Source organism: Coregonus lavaretus, assembly GCF_964263955.1.
Source record: "Coregonus lavaretus genome assembly, contig: HAP1_SCAFFOLD_1820, whole genome shotgun sequence".
Classification (NCBI taxonomy): domain Eukaryota; kingdom Metazoa; phylum Chordata; class Actinopteri; order Salmoniformes; family Salmonidae; genus Coregonus; species Coregonus lavaretus.
Window position 1 is genome coordinate 78430 of NW_028158934.1, and position 17381 is coordinate 95810.

General features: G+C 44.2%; 1 protein-coding gene across 1 annotated transcript; it reads left to right on the forward strand.

Annotated features, from left to right (window-relative positions):
• Positions 1 to 1696: 1696 nt before the first annotated feature.
• Positions 1697 to 17342, forward strand: LOC311123463 (cullin-4B-like). The gene is made up of 17 exons (XM_084197728.1): positions 1697 to 2319; positions 2916 to 3031; positions 4454 to 4557; positions 5315 to 5384; positions 5512 to 5585; positions 5873 to 6035; positions 6218 to 6307; positions 7348 to 7430; positions 8226 to 8293; positions 8816 to 8934; positions 9107 to 9299; positions 9503 to 9718; positions 11805 to 11890; positions 12849 to 12956; positions 13180 to 13293; positions 13421 to 13526; positions 17031 to 17342. The coding sequence occupies exons 1-17, from the start codon at positions 2178 to 2180 to the stop codon at positions 17261 to 17263; spliced, it is 2085 nt and encodes a 694-aa protein (XP_084053854.1). The 5' UTR covers positions 1697 to 2177; the 3' UTR covers positions 17264 to 17342.
• Positions 17343 to 17381: the final 39 nt, after the last annotated feature.

Sequence of the window (17381 nt, forward strand, 5' to 3'; positions counted from 1 at the left end):
TGGATGTCACGTGTCCTACTTATATCTGTACACTGGTAACAACTTAAGCATTACGAAACGTATATTCGATCAAATAAACCTCACATAGCAAATAAGTCATTAATTTTTCTGTTGACCAAATTCGACACTCATTTGACCTCCATACAAAAACTCCTTGCTTGGTGGGCGAAACAACGAAAAAACGCCACCTGCTGGAGGGAGACAGATTTTCCGCCGAGTTGGGCCTCTCTTACTCTTCCCCTCCCACTAGTGGAGGCTGGTGGGAGGAGCTATAGAAGGATGGGCTCATTGTAATGGCTGGAATGGGATTTATGGAACGGAGTCAAACATGTCGTTTCCACGTGTTTTATGCCATTCTATTTATTCCATTCCAGTCATAACAATGAGCCCCTCCTCCTATAGCTCCTCCCACCAGGCTCCTCTGGATTATGCAATTGAGATTCTCCCACAGACATTAGAACCAGATTGAGGGCTATAGAATTTGCCAGTTTGTAGTCCTAAAAAACGAAATGAGTTACCTATGGTTCCTTCAATCAAATGTTATTTATAAAGCCCTTTTTACATCAGCAGATGTCACAAAGTGCTGCACCAATCCTTCAACCATTCCTATGCCGACAATAAGGTCTGAGGTTAACACAGGTTTAGAAGACTTTATACGTTTTGTTCTGTGAGATAATATCAGTCAGTTAACATGACATTTATGAATTATGAAGCCTTTATGCGCTTTTTTTTATTACACAAATACTTCAAAATTCACAAAAAGTGACGTTAGCTGTTGAAAATGATCTCATAGAACAAAATGTACAAGATCTCCTAAGCCTGTGTTTACCAAATACCTTATTTTCGCAGTTGATCCAAAAACCCTACAAAAACTCCATTCATTTCCCCATAGGCTTTGTCCATCGAACCATGGTGGAGTACCATTGCCTACAAAAATATGCTTTGTCTGTTCCAATAGTGTGTGATTGCTGGCCGCAATTTGGGGCTCTCCTTCATGTGGGTATTCCTGCATCTGCAGGAACGCCCCCTCGAGCATCGCATTGGTTCCTGCATCAACATCCCCCGAGCATCCCATTGTTTCCTGCATGAACACCCCTCCTCGAGCACGCCATCTTCATGCTTGTATGACACTTTTGATATTCTACATTTCCTCTGATTGTCTATGCGATTAAAAATGTACCAATAGAAGGATAAAGAGGGGTTCCTGCAGATGCATGAATGCCCACATGCAGGAATGCCCTGAATTGCGGGCTGCAATTACACCTTTCTCCTGTCTTTCCAAGAAAATGCATCTGTTTAAAATGAGCAACTAAATGTAGAATACTGTACTCTATCATACCTTTTAATCTAGTTAACTTTTAGAACAGGGTAAATTGATAAAATCACGATGCACCAATCCTGCACCAATTTATATTCCACCATCACAGTTAGAAACGCTTACATTTTCAGCCTACATCATTTGAATAAGAGTTTAATGTGTTATTGCTTGTACCTAAAATGCTTTTATAGCATGCAAAATCAATAAAAGTTGATGAATTTCGCTAAAGTGATTGAATATAAAATGTAATTGGGACCATTTAAATATGAACTATTGAAAAAATAAAGTCTAAATAATTGTGCAGTTTCAAACGTCACATGGGTAGAATGCTAATCTCCCAAGATGCACTTGTCAAGGGGGAGGTAAAAAGCCATTTTGTTATGTTAGCTATGTGGCTACCGCCACATCTCCAGCGGAAGAATAACGATGGATACTTTGAGATGGAATATTGCTTTTAATTTGTTTCACACATGGAAGTCTGAAAAATATAACATTTAATATTTGCCAAATTTTAATATGGGCCAGGGAGTGACGTGGCGTGTATACTAAAGTGTTTGTTTCGCGTATAATTCCGCTAACCTGGTAGGCTAGCTAACGTTAGCTGACTTGAACGAAATATAATTTTCAGTTGTTCGGTTTATCCAAAAGTTTCCTAAGTTTTATGGCTTTGGTCTAGGTATCTACTTCTGTGTCAGCGAGGGATCGGACTAAGTGGTGCATCGTGAATGATTTTAAGCAACAGGGTCAGAGTTGTATAATCCAACTTTAGGCTCGTTTGAGAGGACAAGCAGAAGTGCCGCTGACAGGCTAAATTTAGCTAACAACTCTTCACAACAACGGCCCTCTGCATTATCTAATAATGGCAGAAGACATACGACAGGACAAGAAAGCAAACTTCTCTGCTCTGACGGAGCACAACAACAACGGAGTGACGAGGACTTCTGGCCTGGCCTCCAACAAAGCTGGCGCCTCCAAGAAATTAGTTATTAAAAATTTCAAAGGTAACGCGTGCTGAATAGCTAGTTAACGTTAGCTAGCTAGCTAACCGTGATAGGTAGCTAAACGTTATTTAGCCGTTTGGCCTGACTATCAACTATATGCTAGTAATTGGCTAACTAGTTAACTCTACTTGTGTAACTTGTAACTCCTCATAAATTGCAGTGTAACTTGAGTTCATATTTTTAAGTTGTCCATGATAGCCAGCTGGGTAACCTAGGAAGTTTCCAGACCATGTTAGCTTGTGACATATTTGACGCAATTAATAGCCATGGCATGTAAACAACTGAATATTCCGTTGCAACCAGCCCTGGAAATATTACTCAACTCTGTTTACATCATCTAGCTAATGACATTCTTGCAGAATAAATATATCTATTACATTTTAGAAAACTGGACATTTCCTGACATTTGTTGACTCTGTCCCTGCCAGATGTTTACAAATGGTTGAACATGCATTCAACTGTTTACAAACAAACTTCAAATTTCTCCTAGTTTAAGTGAGGTACCCAGCCAGAGGCGTAAAAAAACTGTCATGTTGCATTGATTGTCTGTCCATTTTGCTGTGCCTTGGTGTGGTGTAACGGTTGTGTGTTCCCAGACAGGCCAAAGCTAGCAGAGAACTACACTGAGGACACCTGGCTGAAGCTTAGGGATGCAGTAGGAGCCATCCAGAACAGCACCTCCATCAAGTACAACCTGGAGGAACTCTACCAGGTCAGGCCTAAAGCATCAAACAGACAGTGGTGCTTTCAGGACATAAAACAAATCACATTGTATTTGTCACATACACGTGTTTAGCAGATGTTATAGCAGGTGTAGCGAAATGCTTGTGCTATACTTGAGGCTACAGCCCTTATTTTCCATTCTAAAACATAGGCCTAGTTCATGTGTCCACCGGGCCTTGATGACATGACTATATCCAAGTCCCAGTATTTCCATGTGAATAATATGTACCGATATGGGCACTTTACACTTTTCATCTGTATGATGCCATTACTCCAGCTGTCTTGTCGTGTGATCTGCTGGTTGTTGTCGTGTGATCTGCTGGTTGCCCCAGCCAGTCTGGGTGGGTGGTGCCAACTGACACCCTATTTAGGGTATAGGGTGTCATTTGGAACGCAGCATAGATTTGGAGGTGGCATCGGTCCTAGGACACTATGCCTCTCTCTAATCTCAAAGTATTGGAGAGGAGCGCTGCCCCATGCCAGCCAGCAGGTCCTGTAACTCACATCAGCAGTCAGTCAGCATACCTAACCACCATCCTGTTGACTTGGCTAACCCTATCACTCTGACCATTCACCATCCTGTTGACTTGGCTAACCTTATCACTCTGACCATTCACCATCCTGTTGACTTGGCTAACCCTATCAATAATTATAATAATAATTGGTCATTTAGCAGACGCTCTTATCCAGAGCGACTTACAGGAGCAATTAGGGTTAAGTGCCTTGCTCAAGGGCACATCGACAGATTTTTCACCTAGTCAGCTCGGGGATTAGAACCAGCGACCTTTCGGTTACTGGCACAACGCTCTTAACCACTAAGCTACCTGCCGCCCTTATAGGACTATCACTCTGACCATTCACCATCCTGTTGACTTGGCTAACCCTATCACTCTGACCATTCACCATCCTGTTGACTTGGCTAACCCTATCACTCTGACCATTCACCATCCTGTTGACTTGGCTAACCCTATCACTCTGACCATTCACCATCCTGTTGACTTGGCTAACCCTATCACTCTGACCATTCACCAGCCTGTTGACTTGGCTAACCCTATCACTCTGACCATTCACCATCCTGTTGACTTGGCTAACCCTATCACTCTGACCATTCACCAGCCTGTTGACTTGGCTAACCCTATCACTCTGACCATTCACCAGCCTGTTGACTTGGCTAACCCTATCACTCTGACCATTCACCATCCTGTTGACTTGGCTAACCCTATCACTCTGACCATTCACCAGTCTGTGGACTTGGCTAACCCTATCACTCTGACCATTCACCAGCCTGTGGACTTGGCTAACCCTATCTTGTAACTTATCTGTGTGTGTCCTATAAACAGGGTGGGATAACTTACAGAATTTAGGAATGCTTAGTATGTTTCCCTCTGTCTCTCTCTCAACTCTGTTTCAGGCAGTGGAGAACCTGTGCTCCTATAAAGTCTCCCCCACACTCTACAAGCAGCTCCGTCAGGTCTGTGAGGACCATGTCCAGGCCCAGATACACCAGTTCAGAGAATATCCTTTACACTGTGTATGTCTTTGTGTGTGAAAGTGCGCATGTGTGTGTGGATGTTATAAAATCCTGTTTGATAGATTTCACGTCGAGACTTGATAAGAACGTCTGTGTCCTGTACGATGCCACATGACAGTGGCTCCTCTGAGAAGATGCACATGTTTTATAACTATCTCTGTAACATAACATGTTTGTTTTTTTAAATAGTTGATTTGTATGCGGCACCGTTGGCCTGGGTCTCCCTGATAACACTTGTTTATCTGGTTAGTTGTGACTGGGGGGGCCTAAAAGGAACCTGGCAGCCTCATGTCATAGAGCTGTATTTCAGCAGGCTGCTGTGTAGTAGTTGTGAGACTTATCCAGAGACTTACAGGAGCAATTAGGGTTAAGGTGCCTTGCTTTAGGGCACATCAACAGATTTTTTCACCTAGTCGGCTCATGAATTCGAACCAGTGACATTTCGGTTACTGGCCCAACGCTCTTAACTGCTAGGCTACCGGACGCCCAGGGGGCACTTTGGACCTCTTCCAACAGCTAGCTGCGCACAGCGACACACTGCTTGGACTGATGGCAAATAAAAAAACTATGAACATCCCTGTAATGGTGTTCTCTATAAACTGACTACACAGTTTTTAGTCGTCAGAAGGATGTGATGTTTTTTAACCACAACCTGGTGCGAGCAAAGGCACCCTCCAAAGAGATAGTTTGACTGTTGTGTTTTATTGAATTGAGGCCCGTTCCTTAACCTTAACATCTCACAGAGTCCCTGGACAGCCTGTCTTTCCTGAAGAGGATGAACCGATGCTGGCAGGACCACTGCAGACAGACGGTTCGTCAGACAGCCTTTTTCATCTCACCTTTGACCTTTGTTTATCATGTGACATTTAATCTGTCTGAAATGTATGTTGTAGATTAATATAATGTATGTTTGTAATGTGTAACCTTGTTTACTACAGATCATGATCCGGAGTATCTTTCTGTTCCTGGACCGTACCTACGTGCTTCAGAACTCCCTGCTTCCCTCCATCTGGTAAGAGCCCTGTCCACTAGTTATTAGGAAACATACATTCGTCCGTTCTCAGTGGCAAACGGCTTTTCCTGTTCTGTGATGGTGAGCATTTCATTATGGCCTTAACGTGACCATGGCTGCGTCTGAAATGGCACCCTATTCACTATTTAGTTCACTACTTTTGACTAGGTCCTATCTGGGCAAAAATAGTTATATGTAGGATATAGGGTGCCATTTGGAATGCAACCCATGTGTTTGTCCTATGACCGTGACCATTACTGTTCATCATGACCGTGTGTGTTCCACAGGGATACTGGGCTGGAGCTCTTCCGGACCCACATCGTGAGCGACGGGGCAGTCCAGAAACGTACCGTCGACGGGATCCTTGAGCAGATCGAACGTGAACGCAACGGAGAGACCGTGGACCGCAGCCTTCTCCGCAGCCTTCTGGGCATGCTCTCAGACCTGCAGGTGATTGGTCAATTCTTCATGGGGCTTGTTTTACCATTGGCCAATCAAATGTAAAACTTTTGTTCCATAGGCAGATAGTATGTAGATTGTCTGATCTCCTGGCGTAATCTATTGTCTCTCTCCTCAAATCTGTGTAGATTATCTGGAGATCTCCTGGTGTAATCTGTTGTCTCTCTCCTCAGGTGTATAAAGAGTCGTTTGAGGAGCGGTTTCTGATGGAGACTAACAGACTGTATGCTGCAGAGGGACAGAGGCTGATGCAGGAACGAGACGTGAGTGACCGCTGTCAATCAAATGCTTTAATCCCATATTATGATCATGCCCCTATATATGTAGCATATCTGGGTTTCCCCTATAAAGGTAGCATATCTGGGTTTCCCCTATATAGGTAGCATATATGGGTTTCCCCTATATAGGTAGCATATCTGGGTTTCCTCTATATAGGTAGCATATCTGGGTTTCCCCTATATAGGTAGCATATCTGGGTTTCCCCTATATAGGTAGCATATCTGGGTTTCCCCTATATAGGTAGCATATCTGGGTTGCCCCTATATAGGTAGCATATCTGGGTTGCCCCTATATAGGTAGCATATCTGGGTTGCCCCTATATAGGTAGCATATCTGGGTTGCCCCTATATAGGTAGCATATCTGGGTTGCCCCTATATAGGTAGCATATCTGGGTTGCCCCTATATAGGTAGCATATCTGGGTTGCCCCTATATAGGTAGCATATCTGGGTTGCCCCTATATAGGTAGCATATCTGGGTTGCCCCTATATAGGTAGCATATCTGGGTTGCCCCTATATAGGTAGCATATCTGGGTTTCCCCTATATAGGTAGCATATCTGGGTTTCCCCTATATAGGTAGCATATCTGGGTTTCCTCTATATAGGTAGCATATCTGGGTTTCCCCTATATAGGTAGCATATCTGGGTTTCCTCTATATAGGTAGCATATCTGGGTTTCCCCTATATAGGTAGCATATCTGGGTTTCCCCTATATAGGTAGCATATCTGGGTTTCCCCTATATAGGTAGCATATCTGGGTTTCTCCTATATAGGTAGCATATTTGGGTTTTCCCTATATAGGTAGCATATCTGGGTTTCTCCTAGTGACGGTCATAAGTGTGGTCCTCTGTAGCTCAGCTGGTAGAGCACGGCGCTTGTAACGCTAAGGTAGTGGGTTCGATCCCCGGGACCACCCATACACAAAAAATGTATGCACGCATGACTGTAAGTCGCTTTGGATAAAAGCGTCTGCTAAATGGCATATTATAAATTATATTATAAGTGACGCGTGTGTGTGTGTCCAGGTGCCAGAGTACCTGCATCACGTGGCTCGTCGGTTGGATGAAGAGAACGATCGTGTCATCAGCTACCTCGACCAAAGCACTCAGTAAGACCCGCCTCTTCCTCCACACCCCTTAGACTGACAGGCCTGTGCTCCAGTCAGACTAACACCTTAGACTGACAGGCCTGTGCTCCAGTCAGACTAACACCTTAGACTGACAGGCCTGTGCTCCAGTCAGACTAACACCTTAGACTGACAGGCCTGTGCTCCAGTCAGACCAACACCTTAGACTGACAGGCCTGTGCTCCAGTCAGACTAACACCTTAGACTGACAGGCCTGTGCTCCAGTCAGACTAACACCTTAGACTGACAGGCCTGTGCTCCAGTCAGACTAACACCTTAGACTCACAGGCCTGTGCTCCAGTCAGACTAACACCTTAGACTCACAGGCCTGTGCTCCAGTCAGACCAACACCTTAGACTGACAGGCCTGTGCTCCAGTCAGACTAACACCTTAGACTCACAGGCCTGTGCTCCAGTCAGACCAACACCTTAGACTGACAGGCCTGTGCTCCAGTCAGACTAACACCTTAGACTGACAGGCCTGTGCTCCAGTCAGACTAACACCTTAGACTGACAGGCCTGTGCTCCAGTCAGACTAACACCTTAGACTGACAGGCCTGTGCTCCAGTCAGACTAACACCTTAGACTGACAGGCCTGTGCTCCAGTCAGACTAACACCTTAGACTGACAGGCCTGTGCTCCAGTCAGAGTACACTAGATCATCTCACAGATTTGAACCTCTTCACGTTCTCTTTCACCCCCTCCTCCATCTGTCATCTCTCTTCTCTCTCTCTCCTCTCGCTTCCCTTTCTCTCTCCTATCTGTTTGTATTCAACAGGAAGCCACTTATCTCTAATGTAGAGAAGCAGCTGCTTGGAGAACACATGACGGCCATCTTACAGAAAGGTATCTACCAGCAGTGTGTGTGTGTGTGTGTGTGATATTGACCCTCTCCTCCAGGTCTCAGTATTCTAGTAGATGGTAACCGTGTGATATTGACCGTCTCCTCCAGGTCTCAGTATTCTAGTAGACGGTAACCGTGTGATATTGACCGTCTCCTCCAGGTCTCAGTATTCTGGTAGATGGTAACCGTGTGATATTGACCGTCTCCTCCAGGTCTCAGTATTCTGGTAGATGGTAACCGTGTGATATTGACCCTCTCCTCCAGGTCTCAGTATTCTGGTAGATGGTAACCGTGTGATATTGACCCTCTCCTCCAGGTCTCAGTATTCTGGTAGATGGTAACCGTGTGATATTGACCCTCTCCTCCAGGTCTCAGTATTCTGGTAGATGGTAACCGTGTGATATTGACCCTCTCCTCCAGGTCTCAGTATTCTGGTAGATGGTAACCGTGTGATATTGACCCTCTCCTCCAGGTCTCAGTATTCTGGTAGATGGTAACCGTGTGATATTGACCCTCTCCTCCAGGTCTCAGTATTCTGGTAGATGGTAACCGTGTGATGGAGCTGGCTCTGCTCTACCAGCTTTTCAGTAAGGTGAAGGGAGGACTCCCCACTCTGCTGCAGCACTGGAGAGACTACATCAAGGTACTTTCTCTCTGTCCGTCTCTCTCCTCTGTCTCTCTCCTCTCTGTCTGTCTCTCTCTCCTCTCTGTCTGTCTCTCTCTCCTCTCTGTCTGTCTCTCTCTCCTCTCTGTCTGTCTCTCTCACTCTGAAACATTTCTATTGATTCCTGTCTCACTGAGGTGTCTCCTAACAGAGTTTTGGTGGTGAGATTGTGGGCACCCCAGAGAAGGATAAGGACATGGTTCAAGACCTATTGGACTTTAAGGATAAGATGGACAACGTGGCCCAGGGCTGTTTCAACAGGAACGAGAGCTTCATCAACGCTATGAAGGAGGCCTTCGAAGCCTTCATCAACAACAGACCCAACAAACCTGCTGAGCTCATCGGTGAGGAGACGAGACCGCTGTGGGTGTAAAGAGCCAGAGCAGGAGATATTTAAAGGGTCCTGGAATCTTAAAACAAAGGACTTTTGCTCCATTGCTTAAGATACCAGTCAGGGGTCCCACACCAGTTATGTTTGAGTGTTTCCTGTATGTTTTATCTAACTGGTGGTGTCCTGTCTCTGTGGTGGTGTCCTGTCTCTGCACAGCGAAGTACGTGGACTGTAAATTGCGGGCGGGCAACAAGGAGGCTACAGAGGAGGAGCTGGAGAGAATTCTAGACAAGATCATGATCATCTTCCGCTTCATCCATGGGAAGGATGTGTTTGAGGCCTTTTATAAGAAGGACCTAGCCAAACGCCTGCTGGTGGGGAAGAGTGCCTCGGTGGACGCTGAGAAGTCCATGCTGTCCAAACTCAAACACGGTAAGTTGTCCAAACTTCAACACTGTATGATAACAGGATACAATGCAGTGATCTCCAAAATCACAGGTTTGTCACCATCACATGTTATGGTATCTGTGTTGTGGCAAGCTTTGTCTGTGGGCAGGGCCAGAAAGGAACTTGTTGGTCTACCAGCCACTGTGGCAGGTAGATAAAAAAAAAAAAAAAAATATCTACCTGCCACTCCAGTTTTTTTAACCTTCGTAATGTTTCTAAAACAATAAATGTATTACTAGTAAGCAGTGATGTGGTATATTGCTAATATTTATTTCATTTTGTGACCCAAGTCTTTTAACCAAAATATCTCAGATGAGAAGGATGTTAAGCTGCCCCTTTTTAAGGGCGGGAGGTTACGGAGGCAGCGGTGGTACTCCAGCCGCTGGAGTGGTCAGTGACAGTGTGCCTGTGAGATATTAGACTACATCATCTGACTAGTAGCTGATGTCTTCACTAGCAGTTGAAGCAAAGTCAAACATTGAAAAACAACCTAGCTTGTGAACAAAACATTGTAAATGGCCAAGAAACACAAGGACAAAGTCTCACTTCAGTAGACTTTCCAGTAAATTAGACAGACTTCTATGCCTGTGTGCAACGTGTCTAAATCACAGTGCTCCCCAGCCAGGCAGTGTTGCTGCGCGTCGCGGGAGATATACAGTGCTATGAAAAAGGATTTGCCCCCTTTCTAATTTTCTCTACTTTTGCATATTTGTGATACTGAATGTTATCACTGTGGAATGCAGAGTTTGGTTTTCGCCAGGAATTACTGGAACCATGTCTTCCAAAAAGTTATACTTTTGAATCATCTGTCCATAGAACGTTCTTCCAAGAGTCTTGATTATCATCCAGGTGCTTTTTGGCAAACTTGAGTCAACTTTTTGGATGAGATGGGTCCCATTATGCCTGGCGTAAACCAAACACTGCATTCCACAGTAAGAACATCATACCAAAGGTCAAGCATGGTGGTGGTGGTGTGATGGTTTGGGGATGCTTTGCTGCCTCAGGACCTGGACGACTTGCCTTAATAGAAGGAACCATGAATTCTGCTCTGTATCAGAGAATTCTACAGGAGAATGTCATGCCATCCGTCTGTGAGCTGAAGCGCAGCTGGGTCATGCAGCAAGACAATGATCCAAAACACACAATCAAGTCTACATGAAAATTGCTAAAAAGCAACAAATTGGAAGTTTTGAAATGGCCTAGTCAAAGTCCAGACCTAATCCCAATTGAGATGTGGCAGGACTTGAAACGAGCAGTTCATGCTTGAAAACCCACACGTCACTGAGTTAAAGCAGTTCTGCATGGAAGAGTGGGCCAGAATTCCTCTACAGCGACGTGAGAGACTGATCAACAACTACAGGAAGCATTTGGTTGGAGTCATTGCAGCTAAAGGTGGCACAACCAGTTATTGAGTGTAAGGGGGCAATTACTTTTTCACACAGGGGAATTGGGTGTTGCATAACTTTGTTTATGAAATAAATATGTAATAGTTGTGTTATTTGTTCACTTATGTTCCCTTTATCTAATATTAGGTTTTGGTTGATCTGATAACATTCAGTATCACAAATATGCAAATGTAGAGAAAATTAGAAAGGGGGCAAATACTTTTTCATAGCACTGTTTATATGATTCCTAGTTCTTTGTGTGATTTTTATCTACCATCTATGAAACAAAACGACACACTTTCAAAACAGCTACTGCAGCATTTTATTTAGCTATAAATGTGCTCATTCTTGACTTCTAACTACATTTTTATTTGCAAATGCGAGTGAAATGCTCGCGTTTTAAGAAATGACCACCCGCCAACATGGCTGCTGAAATAAACATCTTACCCGCCAATGTCAAAATGTACCCGCATAGGTTGTTTTTCAATGTATGACTTTGCTTCAACTGCTAGTGAAGACATCAGCAGAGGTCAGCCTATCGGTGGTTTGTTAAACTCAATGGTCACTATCTCTGGTGTGTGACTGTAGAAGCACCACCCCAAGTCACGAAGTCATGCACTGTATTACTCTATAAAACCTGTAAACGGGAAGTGAGTGTGATGGTTTGTGGCTTCCTGTCCCTGCAGAGTGTGGAGCGGCCTTCACCAGTAAGCTGGAGGGGATGTTTAAGGACATGGAGCTCTCCAAAGACGTCATGATCCAGTTCAAACAGGTTAACACACAGACTCATCAATATCACTATAGTTATAATATAATAGGCCATTTAGCAGACGCTTTTATCCAAAGCGACTTAGTCATGCGTGCATACATTTTTGTGTATGGTAGTTGCTGTAATAGATTTACCATCAGTGAATCGTAGATGACTACATTGTCTCACGTCAGATGGCGTCACTCCTCCGTGACACTCGTCCCTCAACCGATCTGTCTTGTAAACTTGGAACTCGTATTTGAATATTGAGCGTCCGCCATTAAAATCAAAACATACTGTAGTTCCTAATCACTGCGCTCTCGTATGACTCCATGAAATCGGATGAATAGCTAGCTAAATTAGTACAAAAATGTTGTGACAGGGATTTAATAGTTTGCAATTGTGAGAAAATAATAACAAACCGGTAGCTATCTCCTGTACAAGTTTTGTGCCAGGACATTGGTCGCTAGTGCTGTGACTTTCAGCTGTGGAGCTGTTGTAGCTAGCTAGCTAGCTAGCTAGCTTACTGACATGGTTAGCTAGCTAGCTTACTGACATGGTTAGCTAGCTAGCTTACTGACATGGTTAGCTAGCTCTTCCTTCACTTACATAAAAAGCTTGCTTAGCCTGTTTTAAATTACCCTGAAGTTGTAGACCTGCAGCCACACAATTAAGAGGAACCGACTTATCAGTAATCAGTCCGTAGATCAACAAGTTTCTCTGTGAATGTATCGTTGGGTCAGATGAGCATAGCAGCTGACTCTGGAGGCTACTGCAATGACTGGTGGCAGAACAACAGCTGCTTCATCAAAACTCATCATAATGTTAGCATTAGCTCTACTAGTTCCAGACTGTTCTTTACACACCGTTTTCCAAGAAATTAAGGATTTGACTTTCTCCCACTACAGGACATTCATGTATTGAATAAGGTTGTCTCCCCCAGTACATGAATGTATTGAATCAGGTTGTCTGTCTCCTTCAGTACACCCAGAACCAGAGTGAGCCCAGCCAGATGGAGCTGACGGTCAACATCCTCACCATGGGCTACTGGCCCTCATACACTCCTATGGAGGTCCACCTGCCCCCTGAGGTATGTCTGTCTGTGTGTGGTTGGGTGGTGTGTGTATGCTAGCAAAAAGTATTGCAGGATGTGTAAATGTAATCTGAGTGTTGGTTAGGTTTTTATGAAGCATAGATAAAGTTTCTATGCCCCCTCTCTCCCTGCCCTCTCCCCCCCCCCCCCCCCCTCCTCCTCCTCTCCCCCCCCCCTCCTCCTCTCTCTTCCCCCTCATCTCTTCTCCCCTCCCCCCCAGATGGTGAAGCTCCAGGAGGTATTCAAGCTGTTCTATCTGGGGAAACACAGTGGCAGGAAGCTCCAGTGGCAGCCCACCCTGGGCCACGCTGTTCTGAAGACTGAGTTTAAAGAGGTGCGAGTGAAAGGACCAGAGAAACACTGGCTTTTTTTGTTTCAAATTTCTAATGCGTCTTTCACAAGAAGAAGCTGCGGGTGTCTGTTCTAGACGCGTCTCAATAACTGTGTGCGTCTGTCTACAGGGTAAGAAGGAGCTGCAAGTGTCTCTGTTCCAGACGTTGGTACTACTGATGTTCAACGAGGGGGAGGAGTTCAGCATGGAGGAGATCAAATCAGCCACTGGCATAGGTACAGCTTCTCCTCTGTCTGTTTTCATAGGTACAGCTTCTCCTCTGTCTGTCTTCATAGGTACAGCTTCTCTTTCTTTCTCTTCTTCTTTCTTTCATCATAGGTGCAGCTTCTCTTTCTCTCGATTACATTTATTAGGATCCCCTTTAGCCAATGGCGACAGCTATTCTTACTGGGGCCCGACACATAATGAAAAAGACATTACAGACAAAATACTTTACAATTTACAGACATTTAAAAACATTAACATGTAGTGTGTGTGTGCGCGTCTATCAGTTCCACATACAGTTGAAGTCGGAAGTTTACATACACTTAGGTTGGAGTTATTAAAACTCGTTTTTCAACCACTCCACAAATTTCTTGTTAACAAACTATAGTTTGGCAAGTCGGTAAGGACATCTACTTTGTGCAGGACACAAGTAATTTTTCCAACAATTGTTTACAGACAGATTATTTCACTTATAATTCACTGTATCATCAATCCCAGAACAACAGCAAAGGACCTTGTGAAGATGCTGGAGGAAACGGGTACAAAAGTATCTAAATCCACAGTAAAACGAGTCCTATATCAACATAACCTGAAAGGCCGCTCAGCAAGGAAGAAGCCACTGCTCCAAAACCGCCATAAAAAAGCCAGACTACGGTTTGCAACTGCACATGGGGACAAAGATCGTACTTTTTGGAGAAATGTCCTCTGGTCTGATGAAACAAAAATAGAACTGTTTACCCATAATGACCATCGTTATGTTTGGAGTAAAAAGGGGGTTGCTTGTAAGCCGAAGAACACCATCCCAACCATGAAGCACAGGGTGGCAGCATCATGCTGTCGGGGTGCTTTGCTGCAGGAGGGACTGGTGCACTTCACAAAATAGATGGCATCATGAGGAAGGAAAATTATGTGGATATATTGAAGTAACATCTCAAGACACCAGTCTGGAAGTTAAAGCTTGGTCGCAAATGGGTCTTCCAAATGGACAATGACCCCAAGCATACTTCCAAAGTTGTGGCAAAATGGCTTAAGGACAACAAAGTCAAGGTATTGGAGTGGCCATCACAAAGCCCTGACCTCAATCCTATAGAAAATGTGTGGGCAGAACTGAGAAAGCGTGTGCGAGCAAGGAGGCCTACAAACCTGACAGTTACACCAGCTCTGTCAGGAGGAATGGGCCAAAATTCACCCAACTTATTGTGGGAAGCTTGTGGAAGGCTATCCGAAACGTTTGGCCCAAGTTAAACAATTTAAAGGCAATGCTACCAAATACTAATTGAGTGTATGTAAACTTCTGACCCACTGGGAATGTGATGAAAGAAATAAAAGCTGAAATAAATAATTCTCTCTACTATTATTCTGACATTTCACATTTCTTAAAATAAAGTGATGATCCTAACTGACCTAAGACAGGGAATTTTTACTAGGATTAAATGTCAGGAATTGTGAAACTGAGTTTAAATGTATTTGGCTAAGGTGCATGTAAACTTCTGACTTCAACTGTACATCATACGTCAGTACATACACACAACAAGTAGGTCACATGGGGAGAGGCGTTGTGCCGCGAGGTGTTGCTTTATATGTTTTTTAAACCAGGTTTGCTGTTCACTTGCGCTATATAAGACGGGCGTTCCATGCACTCATGGCTCTGTATAATACTGTACGTTTCCTTGAATTTGTTCTGGACCTGGGGACTGTGAAAAGACATCCGGTGGCATTTCTGGTGGGGTAAGTGTGTGTGTCAGTGCTGTATGTAAGTTGACTATGCAAACCATTTGGAATTTCCAACACAATGTGTTTTTATAAAAACAAGAAGTGATGCAGCCAGTCTCTCCTCAACTCTTAGCCAAGAGAGACTGGCATGCATAGTATTTATATCAGCCCTCTGATTACAATGAAGAGCAAGACGTGCCGCTCTGTTCTAGGCCAGCTGCAGCTTAAATAGGTCTTTCTTTGCAGCACTGGACCACATGACTGGACAATAATCAAGATAAAAGCAGAGCATCAATTACGGACAGACCTCTCCCCATCTTTACAACCATTGAATCTATATGTTTTGACCATGACAGTTTACAATCTAAGGTAACACCAAGTAATTTAGTCTCCTGAACTTGTTCAACAACCACACCATTCATTACCAGATTCAGCTGAGGTCTAGAACTTAGGGAATTATTTAAACCAAATACGATGCTCTTAGTTTTAGAGATGTTCAGGACCAGTTTATTACTGGCCACCGATTCCAAAACAGACTGCAACTCTTTCTTAAGGGTTTCAGTAACTTCATTGGCTGTGGTTGCTGATGCGTATATGGTTGAATCATCAGCGTACATTGACACACATGCTTTGTTTTAATGCCAGTGGCAGGTCATTGGTAAACATATACTGAAAAAACATGTTAATGCAACACTTTCAATGATTTTACGGCGTTACAGTTCATATAAGGAAATCGGTCAATTAAAATAAAATAAATTCATTAGGCCCTAATCTATGGATTTCACGACTGGGCAGGGGCGCAGCCAGGCCCAGCCAATCCAAATGAGTTTTTCCCCACAAAAGGGCTTTATTACAGACCGAAATACTCCTCAGTTTCATCAGCTGTCCTGGTGGCTGGTCTCAGACGATCCAGCAGGTGAAGCCAGATGTGGCGGTCTTGGGCTGGCGTGGTTACAGGTGGTCTGCGGTTGTGAGGCCAGTTGGACGTACTGCCAAATTTTCTAAAACAACGTTAGGTGCAGTTTATGGTAGAGAAATGAACATTCTGGCAACAGCTCTGGTGGATATTCCTGCAGTCAGCATTACAATTGCATGCTCCCTCAACTTGAGACACCTGTGATATTGTGTTGTGTGACACAACTGTAAATTGATCATGCGGTTTAATCAGCTTCTTGATATGCCACACCTGTCAGGTGGATGGATTATCTTGGCGAAGGAGAAATGTTCACTAATGGGGATGTAAACAAATTTGAGCACAATCTGAGAGAAATAAGCTTTTGTGCATATGGAACATTTCTGGGGTCTTATTTCAGCGCATGAAACATTGGACTAAACACTTTACATGTTGCGTTTTTATATTTTTGTTCAATATAGAAAAGAGTAGAGGGCCTAGAGTGCTGCCCTGCGGAACACCACACTTTACATGTTTGACGTTAGAAGCTTCCATTAAAGAACCATCTGAGTTCTATTAGATGGCTCTGAATCCACGATGAAAAGCCATAACACACACGTTTTCTCAACAACAGGTTATGGTCAATCATGTCAAAGGCTGCACTGAAATCTAACAGTACAGCTCCCACAATCTTCTCATTATCAATTTCTTTCAACCAATCAGTGATTTGTCAGTGCAGTACATGTTGAGTGCCCTTCTAGTCACCTCTTTCTCTCTCTACATTCATCTCATTGCATATTTGGGGTCAATAACATTTCGGCTCATTCATGAAATGCATGTAATTTCCCCATTTTAAACTTGATGAAAGGAAGTATTGTAACCGTGATCTGTGTCCCCCTTCCGTCCCCAGAGGAGGGTGAGTTGAGGCGTACCCTGCAGTCTCTGGCCTGTGGGAAGGCGCGCGTCCTCAATAAGAGTCCCCGGGGGAAGGACATAGAGGACGGAGACCGCTTCAACTTCAACAACGACTTCAGACACAAACTGTTCCGCATCAAGATCAACCAGATTCAGATGAAGGAAACGGTAGGGTTTACACCTCTCTCTCGCTCTGAAGGAAACTGTAGGGTTAACACCGCGCTCTGAAGGAAACGGTAGGGTTAACACCGCGCTCTGAAGGAAACGGTAGGGTTAACACCGCTCTCTGAAGGAAACGGTAGGGTTAACACCGCTCTCTGAAGGAAACGGTAGGGTTAACACCGCT

Excerpts from the sequence above, each read along its gene's own strand:
- LOC311123463 (XM_084197728.1), top strand. The coding sequence starts at position 2,178 with ATGGCAGAAGACATACGACAGGACAAGAAAGCAAACTTCTCTGCTCTG. Across the intron at positions 5,586-5,872 it reads TCCCTGCTTCCCTCCATCTG|GGATACTGGGCTGGAGCTCT; the intron begins GTAAGAGCCCTG and ends TGTGTTCCACAG. Across the intron at positions 6,036-6,217 it reads GCATGCTCTCAGACCTGCAG|GTGTATAAAGAGTCGTTTGA; the intron begins GTGATTGGTCAA and ends CTCTCTCCTCAG.